General features: G+C 46.2%; 1 protein-coding gene across 2 annotated transcripts in view; it reads right to left on the reverse strand.

The window, feature by feature from the left end:
* Nucleotides 1–6227: 6227 nt before the first annotated feature.
* LOC124027480 (ribose-5-phosphate isomerase-like) overlaps nucleotides 6228–16080 on the reverse strand; it is a 30644-nt gene continuing 20791 nt past the window's right edge. For both annotated transcript variants that reach the window (XM_046339896.1, XM_046339897.1), the window contains 3 exons: nucleotides 15137–15278; nucleotides 8410–8509; nucleotides 6228–6422 (listed from right to left, as the gene is read on the reverse strand). In XM_046339896.1, the coding sequence (XP_046195852.1) occupies nucleotides 6325–6422; nucleotides 8410–8509; nucleotides 15137–15278 (340 nt within the window). In that variant the 3' untranslated portion in view covers nucleotides 6228–6324. The remainder of the gene's footprint in view (nucleotides 6423–8409; nucleotides 8510–15136; nucleotides 15279–16080) is intronic.

Raw genomic sequence — 16080 nt, forward strand, 5'->3', positions numbered from 1 at the left:
CCACCTGCTCTGATTCTAACAGGACTGACCACCTGCTCTGATTCTAACAGGACTGACCACCTGCTCTGATTCTAACAGGACTGACCACCTGCTCTGATTCTAACAGGACTGACCACCTGCTCTGATTCTAACAGGACTGACCACCTGCTCTGATTCTAACAGGACTGACCACCTGCTCTGATTCTAACAGGACTGACCACCTGCTCTGATTCTAACAGGACTGACCACCTGCTCTGATTCTAACAGGACTGACCACCTGCTCTGATTCTAACAGGACTGACCACCTGCTCTGATTCTAACAGGACTGACCACCTGCTCTGATTCTAACAGGACTGACCACCTGCTCTGATTCTAACCCTAACAGGACTGACCGCCTGCTCTGATTCTAACCCTAACAGGACTGACCACCTGCTCTGATTCTAACCCTAACAGGACTGACCACCCGCTCTGATTCTAACCCTAACAGGACTGACCACCTGCTCTGATTCTATCAGGACTGACCACCTGCTCTGATTCTAACAGGACTGACCACCTGCTCTGATTCCAACAGGACTGACCACCTGCTCTGATTCCAACAGGACTGACCACCTGCTCTGATTCCAACAGGACTGACCACCTGCTCTGATTCCAACAGGACTGACCACCTGCTCTGATTCCAACAGGACTGACCACCTGCTCTGATTCTAACAGGACTGACCACCTGCTCTGATTCTAACAGGACTGACCACCTGCTCTGATTCTAACCCTAACAGGACTGACCACCTGCTCTGATTCTAACAGGACTGACCACCTGCTCTGATTCTAACAGGACTGACCACCTGCTCTGATTCTAACAGGACTGACCACCTGCTCTGATTCTAACAGGACTGACCACCTGCTCTGATTCTAACCCTAACAGGACTGACCGCCTGCTCTGATTCTAACCCTAACAGGACTGACCACCTGCTCTGATTCTAACAGGACTGACCACCTGCTCTGATTCTAACAGGACTGACCACCTGCTCTGATTCTAACAGGACTGACCACCTGCTCTGATTCTAACCGGACTGACCGCCTGCTCTGATTCTAACCCTAACAGGACTGACCACCCGCTCTGATTCTAACCCTAACAGGACTGACCACCCGCTCTGATTCTAACCCTAACAGGACTGACCACCCGCTCTGATTCTAACCCTAACAGGACTGACCACCCGCTCTGATTCTATCAGGACTGACCACCTGCTCTGATTCTAACAGGACTGACCACCTGCTCTGATTCCAACAGGACTGACCACCTGCTCTGATTCCAACAGGACTGACCACCTGCTCTGATTCTAACAGGACTGACCACCTGCTCTGATTCTAACAGGACTGACCACCTGCTCTGATTCTAACCCTAACAGGACTGACCACCTGCTCTGATTCTAACAGGACTGACCACCTGCTCTGATTCTAACCCTAACAGGACTGACCACCTGCTCTGATTCTAACCCTAACAGGACTGACCACCTGCTCTGATTCTAACCCTAACAGGACTGACCGCCTGCTCTGATTCTAACCCTAACAGGACTGACCACCTGCTCTGATTCTAACCCTAACAGGACTGACCACCTGCTCTGATTCTAACACGACTGACCACCTGCTCTGATTCTAACACGACTGACCACCTGCTCTGATTCTAACAGGACTGACCACCTGCTCTGATTCTAACAGGACTGACCACCTGCTCTGATTCTAACCCTAACAGGACTGACCACCCGCTCTGATTCTAACCCTAACAGGACTGACCACCCGCTCTGATTCTAACCCTAACAGGACTGACCACCCGCTCTGATTCTAACCCTAACAGGACTGACCACCCGCTCTGATTCTAACCCTAACAGGACTGACCACCCGCTCTGATTCTAACAGGACTGACCACCCGCTCTGATTCTAACAGGACTGACCACCCGCTCTGATTCTAACAGGACTGACCACCCGCTCTGATTCTAACAGGACTGACCACCCGCTCTGATTCTAACAGGACTGACCACCCGCTCTGATTCTAACAGGACTGACCACCCGCTCTGATTCTAACAGGACTGACCACCCGCTCTGATTCTAACAGGACTGACCACCCGCTCTGATTCTAACAGGACTGACCACCCGCTCTGATTCTAACAGGACTGACCACCTGCTCTGATTCTAACAGGACTGACCACCTGCTCTGATTCTAACCCTAACAGGACTGACTACCTGCTCTGATTCTGCTTGCCGTGCGGTAGCAGAGAGAACAGTCTATGACTGGGGTGACTGGAGTCTCTTGACAATTTTCAGGGCCTTCCTCTGACACCACCTGCTGTAGAGATCCTGGATGGCAGGCAGCTTTTCCCCAGTGATGGGCTGGACCGTACGCACTACCATCTGTAGTGCCTTGTGGTCGGAGGCCGAGCAGTTGCCGTACCAGGCAGTGATGCTCTCGACGTTGCAGCTGTAGAACCTTTTGAGTATCTCAGGACCCATGCCAAATCTTTTTAGTTTTCTGAGGGGGAAAAGGCTTTGTCGTGCCCTCTCCATGACTGTCTTGGTGTGTTTGGACCATTCTAGTTTGTTGTTGATGTGGACACCAAGGAACTTGAAGCTCTCAACCTGCTCCACTACAGCTCCGTCGATGACAATGGGGGCGTGCTCGGTCCTCCTTTTTCTGTAGTCCACAATCATCTCCTTTATCTTGATCACGTTGAGGGAAGAGGTTGTTGCTGCTACCAAACTCTTATTATGCGGTTCAGTTTAGAATAAAATGTTATCCTTGATTCCTGAGAATGGTCAAAATATTTTTTTCCAAAAACCTGTGGTAAACAAAACGTGAAATAATCTCCATGATATTCTAGATAAAGGAAACTGTAATGTTGGTTTAATCTTTAATACAACCCAGTACCTTACAGCTTGAATACAGCCAACTCATCACAGTCATATAGTCATTGAAAGGTGAACCATGTAGAGAGGTGTAGCTATGGTAGGTAGAGAGAGGTGTAGCTATGGTAGGTAGAGAGAGGTATAGCTATGGTAGGTAGAGAGAGGTGTAGCTATGGTAGGTAGAGAGAGGTGTAGCTATGGTAGGTAGAGAGAGGTATAGCTATGGTAGGTAGAGAGAGGTGTAGCTATGGTAGGTAGAGAGAGGTGTAGCTATGGTAGGTAGAGAGAGGTGTAGCTATGGTAGGTAGAGAGAGGTGTAGCTATGGTAGGTAGAGAGAGGTGTAGCTATGGTAGGTAGAAAGAGGTGTAGCTATGGTAGGTAGAGAGGTGTAGCTATGGTAGGTAGAGAGAGGTATAGCTATGGTAGGTAGAGAGAGGTGTAGCCATCGTAGGTAAAGGTATAGCTAGCTATGGTAGGTAGAGAGAGGTATAGCTAGCTATGGTAGGTAGAGAGAGGTGTAGCTAGCTATGGTAGGTAGAGAGAGGTGTAGCTATGGTAGGTAGAGAGAGGTGTAGCTATGGTAGGTAGAGAGAGGTATAGCTATGGTAGGTAGAGAGAGGTATAGCTATGGTAGGTAGAGAGAGGTATAGCTATGGTAGGTAGAGAGAGGTGTAGCTATGGTAGGTAGAGAGAGGTGTAGCTATGGTAGGTAGAGAGAGGTGTAGCCATGGTAGGTAGAAAGAGGTGTAGCTATGGTAGGTAGAGAGGTGTAGCTATGGTAGGTAGAGAGAGGTATAGCTATGGTAGGTAGAGAGAGGTGTAGCCATGGTAGGTAGAGGTATAGCTAGCTATGGTAGGTAGAGAGAGGTATAGCTAGCTATGGTAGGTAGAGAGGTATAGCTAGCTATGGTAGGTAGAGAGGTGTAGCTAGCTATGGTAGGTAGAGAGAGGTGTAGCTATGGTAGGTAGAGAGAGGTGTAGCTATGGTAGGTAGAGAGAGGTGTAGCTATGGTAGGTAGAGAGAGGTATAGCTATGGTAGGTAGAGAGGTATAGCTGGTGCTAAACTGCAACATCCTGCTAATTGACCCATAAAGGATCTACAATAGAAGAAGTGATGTTATTGGAGCCAGACGCAGACAGTCAGGACAAGCCAGTAGGCTACAGATCGGGACATGCACGGCCATTTAATAGTTACATTTGGTGCATTATAACCGTGTTCAAGTGTTAAGGTGACCCCCCCCCCCCTTTGAACACAACATCCCCTGTACTGCTGTTTGGAAGCAGGTGTAGACTCAGGGAACATTGAGTACACCAGGGCCTGGATTTTGAAAACCTTAACAAATGTTTTGTAAATCCAGGCACTGCAACTTTGGTATTAGGTAAGAGAATGGCACAAGGCTGGCTTGAGCAACGAAAGGAAATGATGTGCAACAACTAGACAGAGACATGTCCTGAGAGACAGTGTGTGGGCCATCCTGCTGACTTCAACACACATTGGGACCAGGCAACCAGAGGCAGACCTGGGACCAGGCAACCAGAGGCAGACCTGGGACCAGGCAACCAGAGGCAGACCTGGGACCAGGCAACCAGAGGCAGACCTGGGACCAGGCAACCAGAGGCAGACCTGGGACCAGGCAACCAGAGGCAGACCTGGGACCAGGCAACCAGAGGCAGACCTGGGACCAGGCAACCAGAGGCAGACCTGGGACCAGGCAACCAGAGGCAGACCTGGGACCAGGCAACCAGAGGCAGACCTGGGACCAGGCAACCAGAGGCAGACCTGGGACCAGGCAACCAGAGGCAGACCTGGGACCAGGCAACCAGAGGCAGACCTGGGACCAGGCAACCAGAGGCAGACCTGGGACCAGGCAACCAGAGGCAGACCTGGGACCAGGCAACCAGAGGCAGACCTGGGACCAGGCAACCAGAGGCAGACCTGGGACCAGGCAACCAGAGGCAGACCTGGGACCAGGCAACCAGAGGCAGACCTGGGACCAGGCAAATGATCAACAACATGTTGTAAGACAGTGAAAGGGCAAAAGGATGAGACAGTTCTCAGTACAAACAGAGACAGATGTTCAGGCTAGTGGTCAAAATGCCACCCTATTGCCCATTTTAGTGCACTACATTTGACGAGGGCCCATTGGTTTCAGTGTGCCCCAACAGCACCAGGGTTCTCTGTTTATCTGAAGAGAATAGAAACCACTCAGGGAGTCCATGCAGGTTTAGCTACAGCCACAGTGAGTAAATACAGGCTACAAGTTTATAACTAGACCGACAGGGCTCTAATAGGGCACTGTGACCAGGACCCATAGGGCTCTAATAGGGCACTGTGACCAGGACCCAGAGGGCTCTAATAGGGCACTGTGACCAGGACCCAGAGGGCTCTAATAGGGCACTGTGACCAGGACCGAGAGGGCTCTAATAGGGCACTGTGACCAGGACCCAGAGGGCTCTAATAGGGCACTGTGGCCAGGACCCAGAGGGCTCTAATAGGGCACTGTGACCAGGACCCAGAGGGCTCTAATAGGGCACTGTGACCAGGACCCAGAGGGCTCTAATAGGGCACTGTGACCAGGACCCAGAGGGCTCTAATAGGGCACTGTGACCAGGACCCATAGGGCTCTAATAGGGCACTGTGACCAGGACCCATAGGGCTCTAATAGGGCACTGTGACCAGGACCCATAGGGCTCTAATAGGGCACTGTGGCCAGGACCCATAGGGCTCTAATAGGGCACTGTGGCCAGGACCCATAGGGCTCTAATAGGGCACTGACCAGGACCCATAGGGCTCTAATAGGGCACTGTGACCAGGACCCATAATAGGGCTCTAATAGGGCACTGTGACCAGGACCCATAATAGGGCTCTAATAGGGCACTGTGACCAGGACCCATAGGGCTCTAATAGGGCTCTTTGACCAGGACCCATAGGGCTCTAATAGGGCTCTTTGACCAGGACCCATAGGGCTCTAATAGGGCTCTTTGACCAGGAACCATAGGGCTCTTTGACCAGGGCTCTAATAGGGCTCTGGTCTAAGGTAGTGCATTATATAGAGAATAGGTGGCCTTTTGGGATGCATCCATAATAAAATAGGGCACTGTGGTTGAGGCAGGTTGGTTCCAGGTGGAGGTGATGGTTGGTTCCAGGTGGAGGGGGTTGCTGGTTGGTTCCAGGTGGAGGTGCTGGTTGGTTCCAGGTGGAGGGGGAGGGTGCTGGTTGGTTCCAGGTGGAGGGGGGTACTGATTGGTTCCAGGTGGAGGGGGTGCTGGTTGGTTCCAGGTAGAGGAGGGGGGTTGCTGGTTGGTTCCAGGTGGAGGGGGGGGTTTGCTGGTTGGTTCCAGGTGGAGGAGGGTTGCTGGTTGGTTCCAGGTGGAGAGGGGGTTGCTGGTTGGTTCCAGGTGGACGGGGGGGGGTTGCTGGTTAGTTCCAGGTGGAGCAGGGCTCAGGTCAGTTGACTGGAGGGTCTCTGACCCCAACATTACCATCTTCCATCCCAAAGTACACCCGCTCTGCCATCCCCACAAACAGACCTGTCTCTACCACACCTAGGAGGGAGAGAGGCATGGTGAGGGAGAGGGGCATGGTGAGGTAGGGGAGAGGGAGAGACATGAGGTAGGGGGAGGGAGAGGGGCATGGTGAGGTAGGGGGAGGGAGAGGGGCATGGTGAGGTAGGGGGAGGGAGAGGGGCATGGTGAGGTAGGGGGAGGGAGAGACATGAGGTAGGAGGTAGAGAGGAAAGGTGAGGTAGGGGGAGGGAGAGGGGCATGGTGAGGTAGGGGAGAGAGAGAGACATGAGGTAGGAGGTAGAGAGGCAAGGTGAGGTAGGGGGAGGGAGAGACATGAGGTAGAGAGGCATGGTGAGGTAGGGGGAGGGAGAGGGGCATGGTGAGGTGGGGGGGGGGAGAGGGGCATGGTGAGGTAGGGGGGAGGGGCATGGTGAGGTAGGGGGAGGGAGAGACATGAGGTAGGAGGTAGAGAGGCATGGTGAGGTAGGGGGGAGGGAGAGACATGAGGTAGGAGGTAGAGAAGCATGGTGAGGTAGGGGGAGGGAGAGGGGCATGGTGAGGTAGGGGGAGGTAGAGGGGCATGGTGAGGTAGGTCGGAGGTAGAGAGGCATGGTGAGGTAGGGGGAGGGAGAGGGGCATGGTGATGTAGGGGGAGGGAGAGGGGCATGGTGAGGTAGGGGGAGGGAGAGGGGCATGGTGGGAGGGGGGGGGAGGGAGAGACATGAGGTCGGAGGTAGAGAGGCATAGTGAGGTAGGGGGAGGGAGAGACATGAGGTCGGAGGTAGAGAGGCATGGTGAGGTAGGGGGAGGGAGAGACATGAGGTCGGAGGTAGAGAGGCATGGTGAGGTAGGGGGGATGGAGAGACATGAGGTCGGAGGTAGAGAGGCATGGTGAGGTAGGGGGGATGGAGAGACATGAGGTCGGAGGTAGAGAGGCATGGTGAGGTAGGGGGAGGGAGAGGGGCATGGTGAGGTAGGGGTGAGGGAGAGACATGAGGTCGGAGGTAGAGAGGCATGGTGAGGTAGGGGTGAGGGAGAGACATGAGGTCGGAGGTAGAGAGGCATGGGAGGTAGGGGGAGGCATGAGGGTGAGGTGAGGTGAGGGGGTGGAGAGAGGCATGGTCGGGAGGTAGAGAGGCATGGTGAGGTAGGGGGAGGGAGAGACATGGGGTATGGGAGGTAGAGAGGCAAGGTGAGGTAGGGAGAGAGGTGAGGTAGGGAGAGAGGTGAGGTAGGGAGAGTGGTGAGGTAGGGAGAGAGGCGAGATAGGAAGGAGAGAAACAGACGAACATTCATGTCCCAGAACCAGTCAGTCAGTCAGTCAGTCAGTCAGTCAGTCAGTCAGGAGTCAGTCAGTCAGTGTCAGTCAGTCAGTCAGTCAGTCAGTCAGTCAGTCAGTCAGTCAGTGTCAGGTCAGGGAGAGAGTCAGTCAGGTAGGGTCAGTCAGTCAGGTCAGAGGTAGGGAGTCAGAGTCAGTCAGTCAGTCAGTCAGTCAGTCAGTCAGTCAGTCAGTCAGTCAGTCAGAGAAACAGTCAGTCAGTCAGTCAGTCAGTCATGTCAGTCAGTCAGAGTCAGTCAGTCAGTCAGTCAGTCAGTCAGTCAGTCAGTCAGTCAGTCAGTCAGTCAGTCAGTCAGTCAGTCAGTCAGTCAGTCAGTCAGTCAGTCAGTCAGTCAGTCAGTCAGTCAGTCAGTCAGTCAGTCAGTCAGTCAGTCAGTCAGTCAGTCAGTCAGTCAGTCAGTCAGTCAGTCAGTCAGTCAGTCAGTCAGTCAGTCAGTCAGTCAGTCAGTCAGTCAGTCAGTCAGTCAGTCAGTCAGTCAGTCAGTCAGTCAGTCAGTCAGTCAGTCAGTCAGTCAGTCAGTCAGTCAGTCAGTCAGTCAGTCAGTCAGTCAGTCAGTCAGTCAGTCAGTCAGTCAGTCAGTCAGTCAGTCAGTCAGTCAGTCAGTCAGTCAGTCAGTCAGTCAGTCAGTCAGTCAGTCAGTCAGTCAGTCAGTCAGTCAGTCAGTCAGTCAGTCAGTCAGTGTGTACCTGGTATCATCTTGAGAGCGGTATTGACCTCCTTCCAGTTGTGAGTGTGTTCAAACTTCCAGTCCAGAATGAAGTTACTGTTGTCTGTTACCACCGGACCCTGAACAATCAAAACACTGGATCTCACTCACATATAAATGACCAATGAGAATGCTTTCCTCTCAGAAGAGGTCCAATGAAAACTCTTCCTGTCGTAAATGTCATGTGCTCTACACTGAAAGCATGTTAATGACTTTCCACTCCATTAATATGCTTCTCTTCTTGTGATTTATTCAACTGTTCATTTACCATTTTATATTCACTATAATACACAACAAATTACCTGAATGAACCACAGTGCATTCGGAAAGTATTCAGACCCCTTGACTTTTGCCACATTGTTATATTACAGCGTTATTCTAAAAATGATTCAATTGTTTTTTTCCCCCTCAATCTACACACAATATCCCATAATGACAAAGCAAAAACATTTAGATTTTTGTAAATTTATTACAAATAAAAAGCTGAAATATGTTAATGTTATAAGTATATGCTTAAAACCACTTATGGAAGTTGAGAATTCATGCAGCTTTTCGCAGCTTTTTGTTAAAAATCGCGCAACATTTCAGCGCCCTGCTATTCATGCCAGGAATATAGTACATGCATGTGATTAGTATGTGTGGATAGAAAACACTCAGACGTTTCCAAAACTGTTTAAATCACGTCTGTGGCATTTACAGAACGGGCGTTTCATCCAAAAGTGCATGGAAATCTGTTCACTGAAAATGGAAAAATATATCCTTCTGCGACTACAGGCAATTGTTAAAAGTGAACCGAATTCAATAGAGCCGAGTTTACATTGCCTACAGCTACCACAGAGTGTCTAGAGTCATGTCATTTGATTCGCAATTGATTCTTGGTCTAACCCAAACAAGGGAACATCTTCCCTGATGGCTCCGCCCTGATTTTTGGTCGACCTCTGGTCAGACATGTTTTTCTACACGGACAAGAAACAGATTTAACATCGTCTCCTGATCAATTTTATCGCTTATTAACGTGTACTAATACATAAAGTTGCATTACAAAAGTATTTCAAAGTGTTTTGTGAAAAGTTTAGTCGACTTTTTGAATTTTAAAAAATTACGTTACGTTATGAAATGCTAATTTTTTCTTTTCTCGCAACGTAATTCTTAGCTCGATATCTAGGCTATATAGGGACCGATTTAATCGAAAAAAGACCCTAAATGATGTTACTCACAGCTTTACAACAGGAAGAGTTGTATATATGGTTTACAACAGGAAGAGTTGCATATATGGTGACTCACAGCTTTACAACAGGAAGAGTTGTATATATGGTTTACAACAGGAAGAGTTGTATATATGGTTTACAACAGGAAGAGTTGTATATATGGTTTACAACAGGAAGAGTTGTATATATGGTTTACAACAGGAAGAGTTGCATATATGGTGACTCACAGCTTTACAACAGGAAGAGTTGTATATATGGTTTACAACAGGAAGAGTTGCATATATGGTGACTCACAGCTTTACAACAGGAAGAGTTGTATATATGTTGACTCACAGCTTTACAACAGGAAGAGTTGTATATATGGTTTACAACAGGAAGAGTTGCATATATGGTGACTCACAGCTTTACAACAGGAAGAGTTGTATATATGGTGACTCACAGCTTTACAACAGGAAGAGTTGTATATATGGTTTACAACAGGAAGAGTTGTATATATGGTTTACAACAGGAAGAGTTGTATATATGGTTTACAACAGGAAGAGTTGCATATATGGTGACTCACAGCTTTACAACAGGAAGAGTTGTATATATGGTTTACAACAGGAAGAGTTGCATATATGGTGACTCACAGCTTTACAACAGGAAGAGTTGTATATATGGTTTACAACAGGAAGAGTTGCATATATGTTGACTCACAGCTTTACAACAGGAAGAGTTGTATATATGGTTTACAACAGGAAGAGTTGCATATATGGTGACTCACAGCTTTACAACAGGAAGAGTTGTATATATGGTGACTCACAGCTTTACAACAGGAAGAGTTGTATATATGGTTTACAACAGGAAGAGTTGCATATATGGTGACTCACAGCTTTACAACAGGAAGAGTTGTATATATGGTTTACAACAGGAAGAGTTGTATATATGGTGACTCACAGCTTTACAACAGGAAGAGTTGTATATATGGTGACTCACAGCTTTACTACAGGAAGAGTTGTATATATGGTTTACAACAGGAAGAGTTGTATATATGGTGACTCACAGCTTTACAACAGGAAGAGTTGTATATATGGTGACTCTCAGCTTTACAACAGGAAGAGTTGTATATATGGTGACTCACAGCTTTACAACAGGAAGAGTTGTATATATGGTTTACAACAGGAAGAGTTGTATATGTGGTGACTCTCAGCTTTACAACAGGAAGGGTTGTATATGTGGTGACTCACAGCTTTACAACAGGAAGAGTTGTATATATGGTTTACAACAGGAAGAGTTGTATATGTGGTGACTCTCAGCTTTACAACAGGAAGAGTTGTATATATGGTTTACAACAGGAAGAGTTGCATATATGGTGACTCACAGCTTTACAACAGGAAGAGTTGTATATATGGTTTACAACAGGAAGAGTTGTATATATGGTGACTCACAGCTTTACAACAGGAAGAGTTGTATATGTGGTGACTCACAGCTTTACAACAGGAAGAGTTGTATATATGCTTTACAACAGGAAGAGTTGTATATATGGTTTACAACAGGAAGAGTTGTATATATGGTGACTCACAGCTTTACAACAGGAAGAGTTGTATATATGGTGACTCACAGCTTTACAACAGGAAGAGTTGTATATATGGTGACTCACAGCTTTACGACAGGAAGAGTTGTATATATGGTTTACAACAGGAAGAGTTGTATATATGCTTTACAACAGGAAGAGTTGTATATATGGTTTACAACAGGAAGAGTTGTATATATGGTGACTCACAGCTTTACAACAGGAAGGGTTGTATATATGGTTTACAACAGGAAGAGTTGTATATATGCTTTACAACAGGAAGAGTTGTATATATGGTTTACAACAGGAAGAGTTGTATATATGGTTTACAACAGGAAGAGTTGTATATATGGTGACTCACAGCTTTACAACAGGAAGAGTTGTATATATGGTTTACAACAGGAAGAGTTGTATATATGGTGACTCACAGCTTTACAACAGGAAGAGTTGTATATATGGTTTACAACAGGAAGAGTTGTATATATGGTGACTCACAGCTTTACAACAGGAAGAGTTGTATATATGGTTTACAACAGGAAGAGTTGTATATATGGTGACTCACAGCTTTACAACAGGAAGAGTTGTATATATGGTTTACAACAGGAAGAGTTGTATATATGGTGACTCACAGCTTTACAACGGGAAGAGTTGTATATATGGTGACTCACAGCTTTACGACGGGAAGAGTTGTATATGTGGTGACTCACAGCTTTACGACGGGAAGAGTTGTATATGTGGTGACTCACAGCTTTACGACGGGAAGAGTTGTATATGTGGTGACTCACAGCTTTACAACAGGAAGAGTTGTATATATGGTGACTCACAGCTTTACGACAGGAAGAGTTGTATATATGGTGACTCACAGCTTTACGACAGGAAGAGTTGTATATATGGTTTACAACAGGAAGAGTTGTATATATGGTTTACAACAGGAAGAGTTGTATATATGGTTTACAACAGGAAGAGTTGTATATATGGTTTACAACAGGAAGAGTTGTATATATGGTTTACAACAGGAAGAGTTGCATATATGGTGACTCACAGCTTTACAACAGGAAGAGTTGTATATATGGTTTACAACAGGAAGAGTTGCATATATGGTGACTCACAGCTTTACAACAGGAAGAGTTGTATATATGGTTTACAACAGGAAGAGTTGCATATATGTTGACTCACAGCTTTACAACAGGAAGAGTTGTATATATGGTTTACAACAGGAAGAGTTGCATATATGGTGACTCACAGCTTTACAACAGGAAGAGTTGTATATATGGTGACTCACAGCTTTACAACAGGAAGAGTTGTATATATGGTTTACAACAGGAAGAGTTGCATATATGGTGACTCACAGCTTTACAACAGGAAGAGTTGTATATATGGTTTACAACAGGAAGAGTTGCATATATGGTGACTCACAGCTTTACAACAGGAAGAGTTGTATATATGGTTTACAACAGGAAGAGTTGCATATATGTTGACTCACAGCTTTACAACAGGAAGAGTTGTATATATGGTGACTCACAGCTTTACAACAGGAAGAGTTGTATATATGGTGACTCACAGCTTTACAACAGGAAGAGTTGTATATATGGTGACTCACAGCTTTACAACAGGAAGAGTTGTATATATGGTTTACAACAGGAAGAGTTGTATATATGGTGACTCACAGCTTTACAACAGGAAGAGTTGTATATATGGTGACTCACAGCTTTACAACAGGAAGAGTTGTATATATGGTTTACAACAGGAAGAGTTGTATATATGGTGACTCACAGCTTTACAACAGGAAGAGTTGTATATATGGTGACTCACAGCTTTACAACAGGAAGAGTTGTATATATGGTTTACAACAGGAAGAGTTGTATATATGGTGACTCACAGCTTTACAACAGGAAGAGTTGTATATATGGTGACTCACAGCTTTACAACAGGAAGAGTTGTATATATGGTGACTCACAGCTTTACAACAGGAAGAGTTGTATATATGGTGACTCACAGCTTTACAACAGGAAGAGTTGTATATATGGTTTACAACAGGAAGAGTTGTATATATGGTGACTCACAGCTTTACAACAGGAAGAGTTGTATATATGTTGACTCACAGCTTTACAACAGGAAGAGTTGTATATATGGTGACTCACAGCTTTACAACAGGAAGAGTTGTATATATGGTGACTCACAGCTTTACAACAGGAAGAGTTGTATATATGGTGACTCACAGCTTTACGACAGGAAGAGTTGTATATATGGTGACTCACAGCTTTACAACAGGAAGAGTTGTATATATGGTGACTCACAGCTTTACAACAGGAAGAGTTGTATATATGGTGACTCACAGCTTTACAACAGGAAGAGTTGTATATATGGTTTACAACAGGAAGAGTTGTATATATGGTTTACAACAGGAAGAGTTGTATATATGGTGACTCACAGCTTTACAACAGGAAGAGTTGTATATATGGTGACTCACAGCTTTACAACAGGAAGAGTTGTATATATGGTGACTCTCAGCTTTACAACAGGAAGAGTTGTATATGTGGTGACTCACAGCTTTACAACAGGAAGAGTTGTATATATGGTTTACAACAGGAAGAGTTGTATATATGGTGACTCACAGCTTTACAACAGGAAGAGTTGTATATATGGTTTACAACAGGAAGAGTTGTATATATGGTGACTCACAGCTTTACAACAGGAAGAGTTGTATATATGGTTTACAACAGGAAGAGTTGTATATATGGTGACTCACAGCTTTACAACAGGAAGAGTTGTATATATGGTTTACAACAGGAAGAGTTGTATATGTGGTGACTCTCAGCTTTACAACAGGAAGAGTTGTATATGTGGTGACTCACAGCTTTACAACAGGAAGAGTTGTATATATGCTTTACAACAGGAAGAGTTGTATATATGGTTTACAACAGGAAGAGTTGTATATATGGTGACTCACAGCTTTACAACAGGAAGAGTTGTATATATGGTGACTCACAGCTTTACGACAGGAAGAGTTGTATATATGGTTTACAACAGGAAGAGTTGTATATATGCTTTACAACAGGAAGAGTTGTATATATGGTTTACAACAGGAAGAGTTGTATATATGGTGACTCACAGCTTTACAACAGGAAGAGTTGTATATATGGTGACTCACAGCTTTACGACAGGAAGAGTTGTATATATGGTTTACAACAGGAAGAGTTGTATATATGCTTTACAACAGGAAGAGTTGTATATATGGTGACTCACAGCTTTACAACAGGAAGAGTTGTATATATGGTTTACAACAGGAAGAGTTGTATATATGGTGACTCACAGCTTTACAACAGGAAGGGTTGTATATATGGTTTACAACAGGAAGAGTTGTATATATGCTTTACAACAGGAAGAGTTGTATATATGGTTTACAACAGGAAGAGTTGTATATATGGTGACTCACAGCTTTACAACAGGAAGAGTTGTATATATGTGACTCACAGTTTACAACAGGAAGAGTTGTATATATGGTGACTCACAGCTTTACAACAGGAAGAGTTGTATATATGGTGACTCACAGCTTTACGACGGGAAGAGTTGTATATGTGGTGACTCACAGCTTTACGACGGGAAGAGTTGTATATGTGGTGACTCACAGCTTTACGACGGGAAGAGTTGTATATGTGGTGACTCACAGCTTTACGACGGGAAGAGTTGTATATGTGGTGACTCACAGCTTTACAACAGGAAGAGTTGTATATATGGTGACTCACAGCTTTACGACAGGAAGAGTTGTATATATGGTTTACAACAGGAAGAGTTGTATATATGGTGACTCACAGCTTTACAACAGGAAGAGTTGTATATATGGTGACTCACAGCTTTACGACAGGAAGAGTTGTATATATGGTTTACAACAGGAAGAGTTGTATATATGGTTTACAACAGGAAGAGTTGTATATATGGTGACTCACAGCTTTACTGACGGCCATGCGGAGTACTGCCTCCCCCCCGAAGCGCTTGGCTATCGTCCTGGAGACGGGGACGTAGGCCATAGGGATCACCTCAATAGGAACACCCTTCTTCCACTGCTGGCCCAGGACCGAGGAGTCCTTCCTGAGACACACACACACACACACACACACACACACACACACACACACACACACACACACACACACACACACACACACACACACACACACACTTATTCAGGGCTCAACATTCAGGCTCATTTTCCAGTGGAACACAGAGGTTAAGATCTGACACAGAAATGTGGATGAGGCATAATTTGAACAGCAGGTGATTCTCTGTACTTCGTTGGCTGAGCAAGAGGCCTACACAGGGTTCATACAGACATTGTCAAGTCCAATTCAAGGGCTTTTTCAAGAACTTCAATGTCATTTAAGGCGCTACGTTTTACTTATTGTAATAATCTATAGAAAAGCTTGTCGCCCCGCCCGAGTGGCAGCTAGTCAGTCTGACACAAACACACTAATGAAAGTCTGTCCAGGACAACTCACAGCTTTAATCACATCTTTCCTGGTGCCGTTGGTCTTCAGTGAGCTGATCCGCTCAACAACCAGCTGTCTAGGTCTGATCCCCTCAACAACCAGCTGTCTAGGTCTGACCCCCTCAACAACCAGCTGTCTAGGTCTGACCCCCTCAACAACCAGCTGTCTAGGTCTGATCCCCTCAACAACCAGCTGTCTAGGTCTGATCCGGTCAACAACCAGCTGTCTAGGTCTGATCCCCTCAACAACCAGCTGTCTAGGTCTGATCCCCTCAACAACCAGCTGTCTAGGTCTGATCCGGTCAACAACCAGCTGTCTAGGTCTGATCCCCTCAACAACCAGCTGTCTAGGTCTGATCCGGTCAACAACCAGCTGTCTAGGTCTGATCCGGTCAACAACCAGCT

The sequence above is a fragment of the Oncorhynchus gorbuscha genome, unplaced genomic scaffold, assembly GCF_021184085.1.
Source record: "Oncorhynchus gorbuscha isolate QuinsamMale2020 ecotype Even-year unplaced genomic scaffold, OgorEven_v1.0 Un_scaffold_3277, whole genome shotgun sequence".
Lineage (NCBI taxonomy): Eukaryota > Metazoa > Chordata > Actinopteri > Salmoniformes > Salmonidae > Oncorhynchus > Oncorhynchus gorbuscha.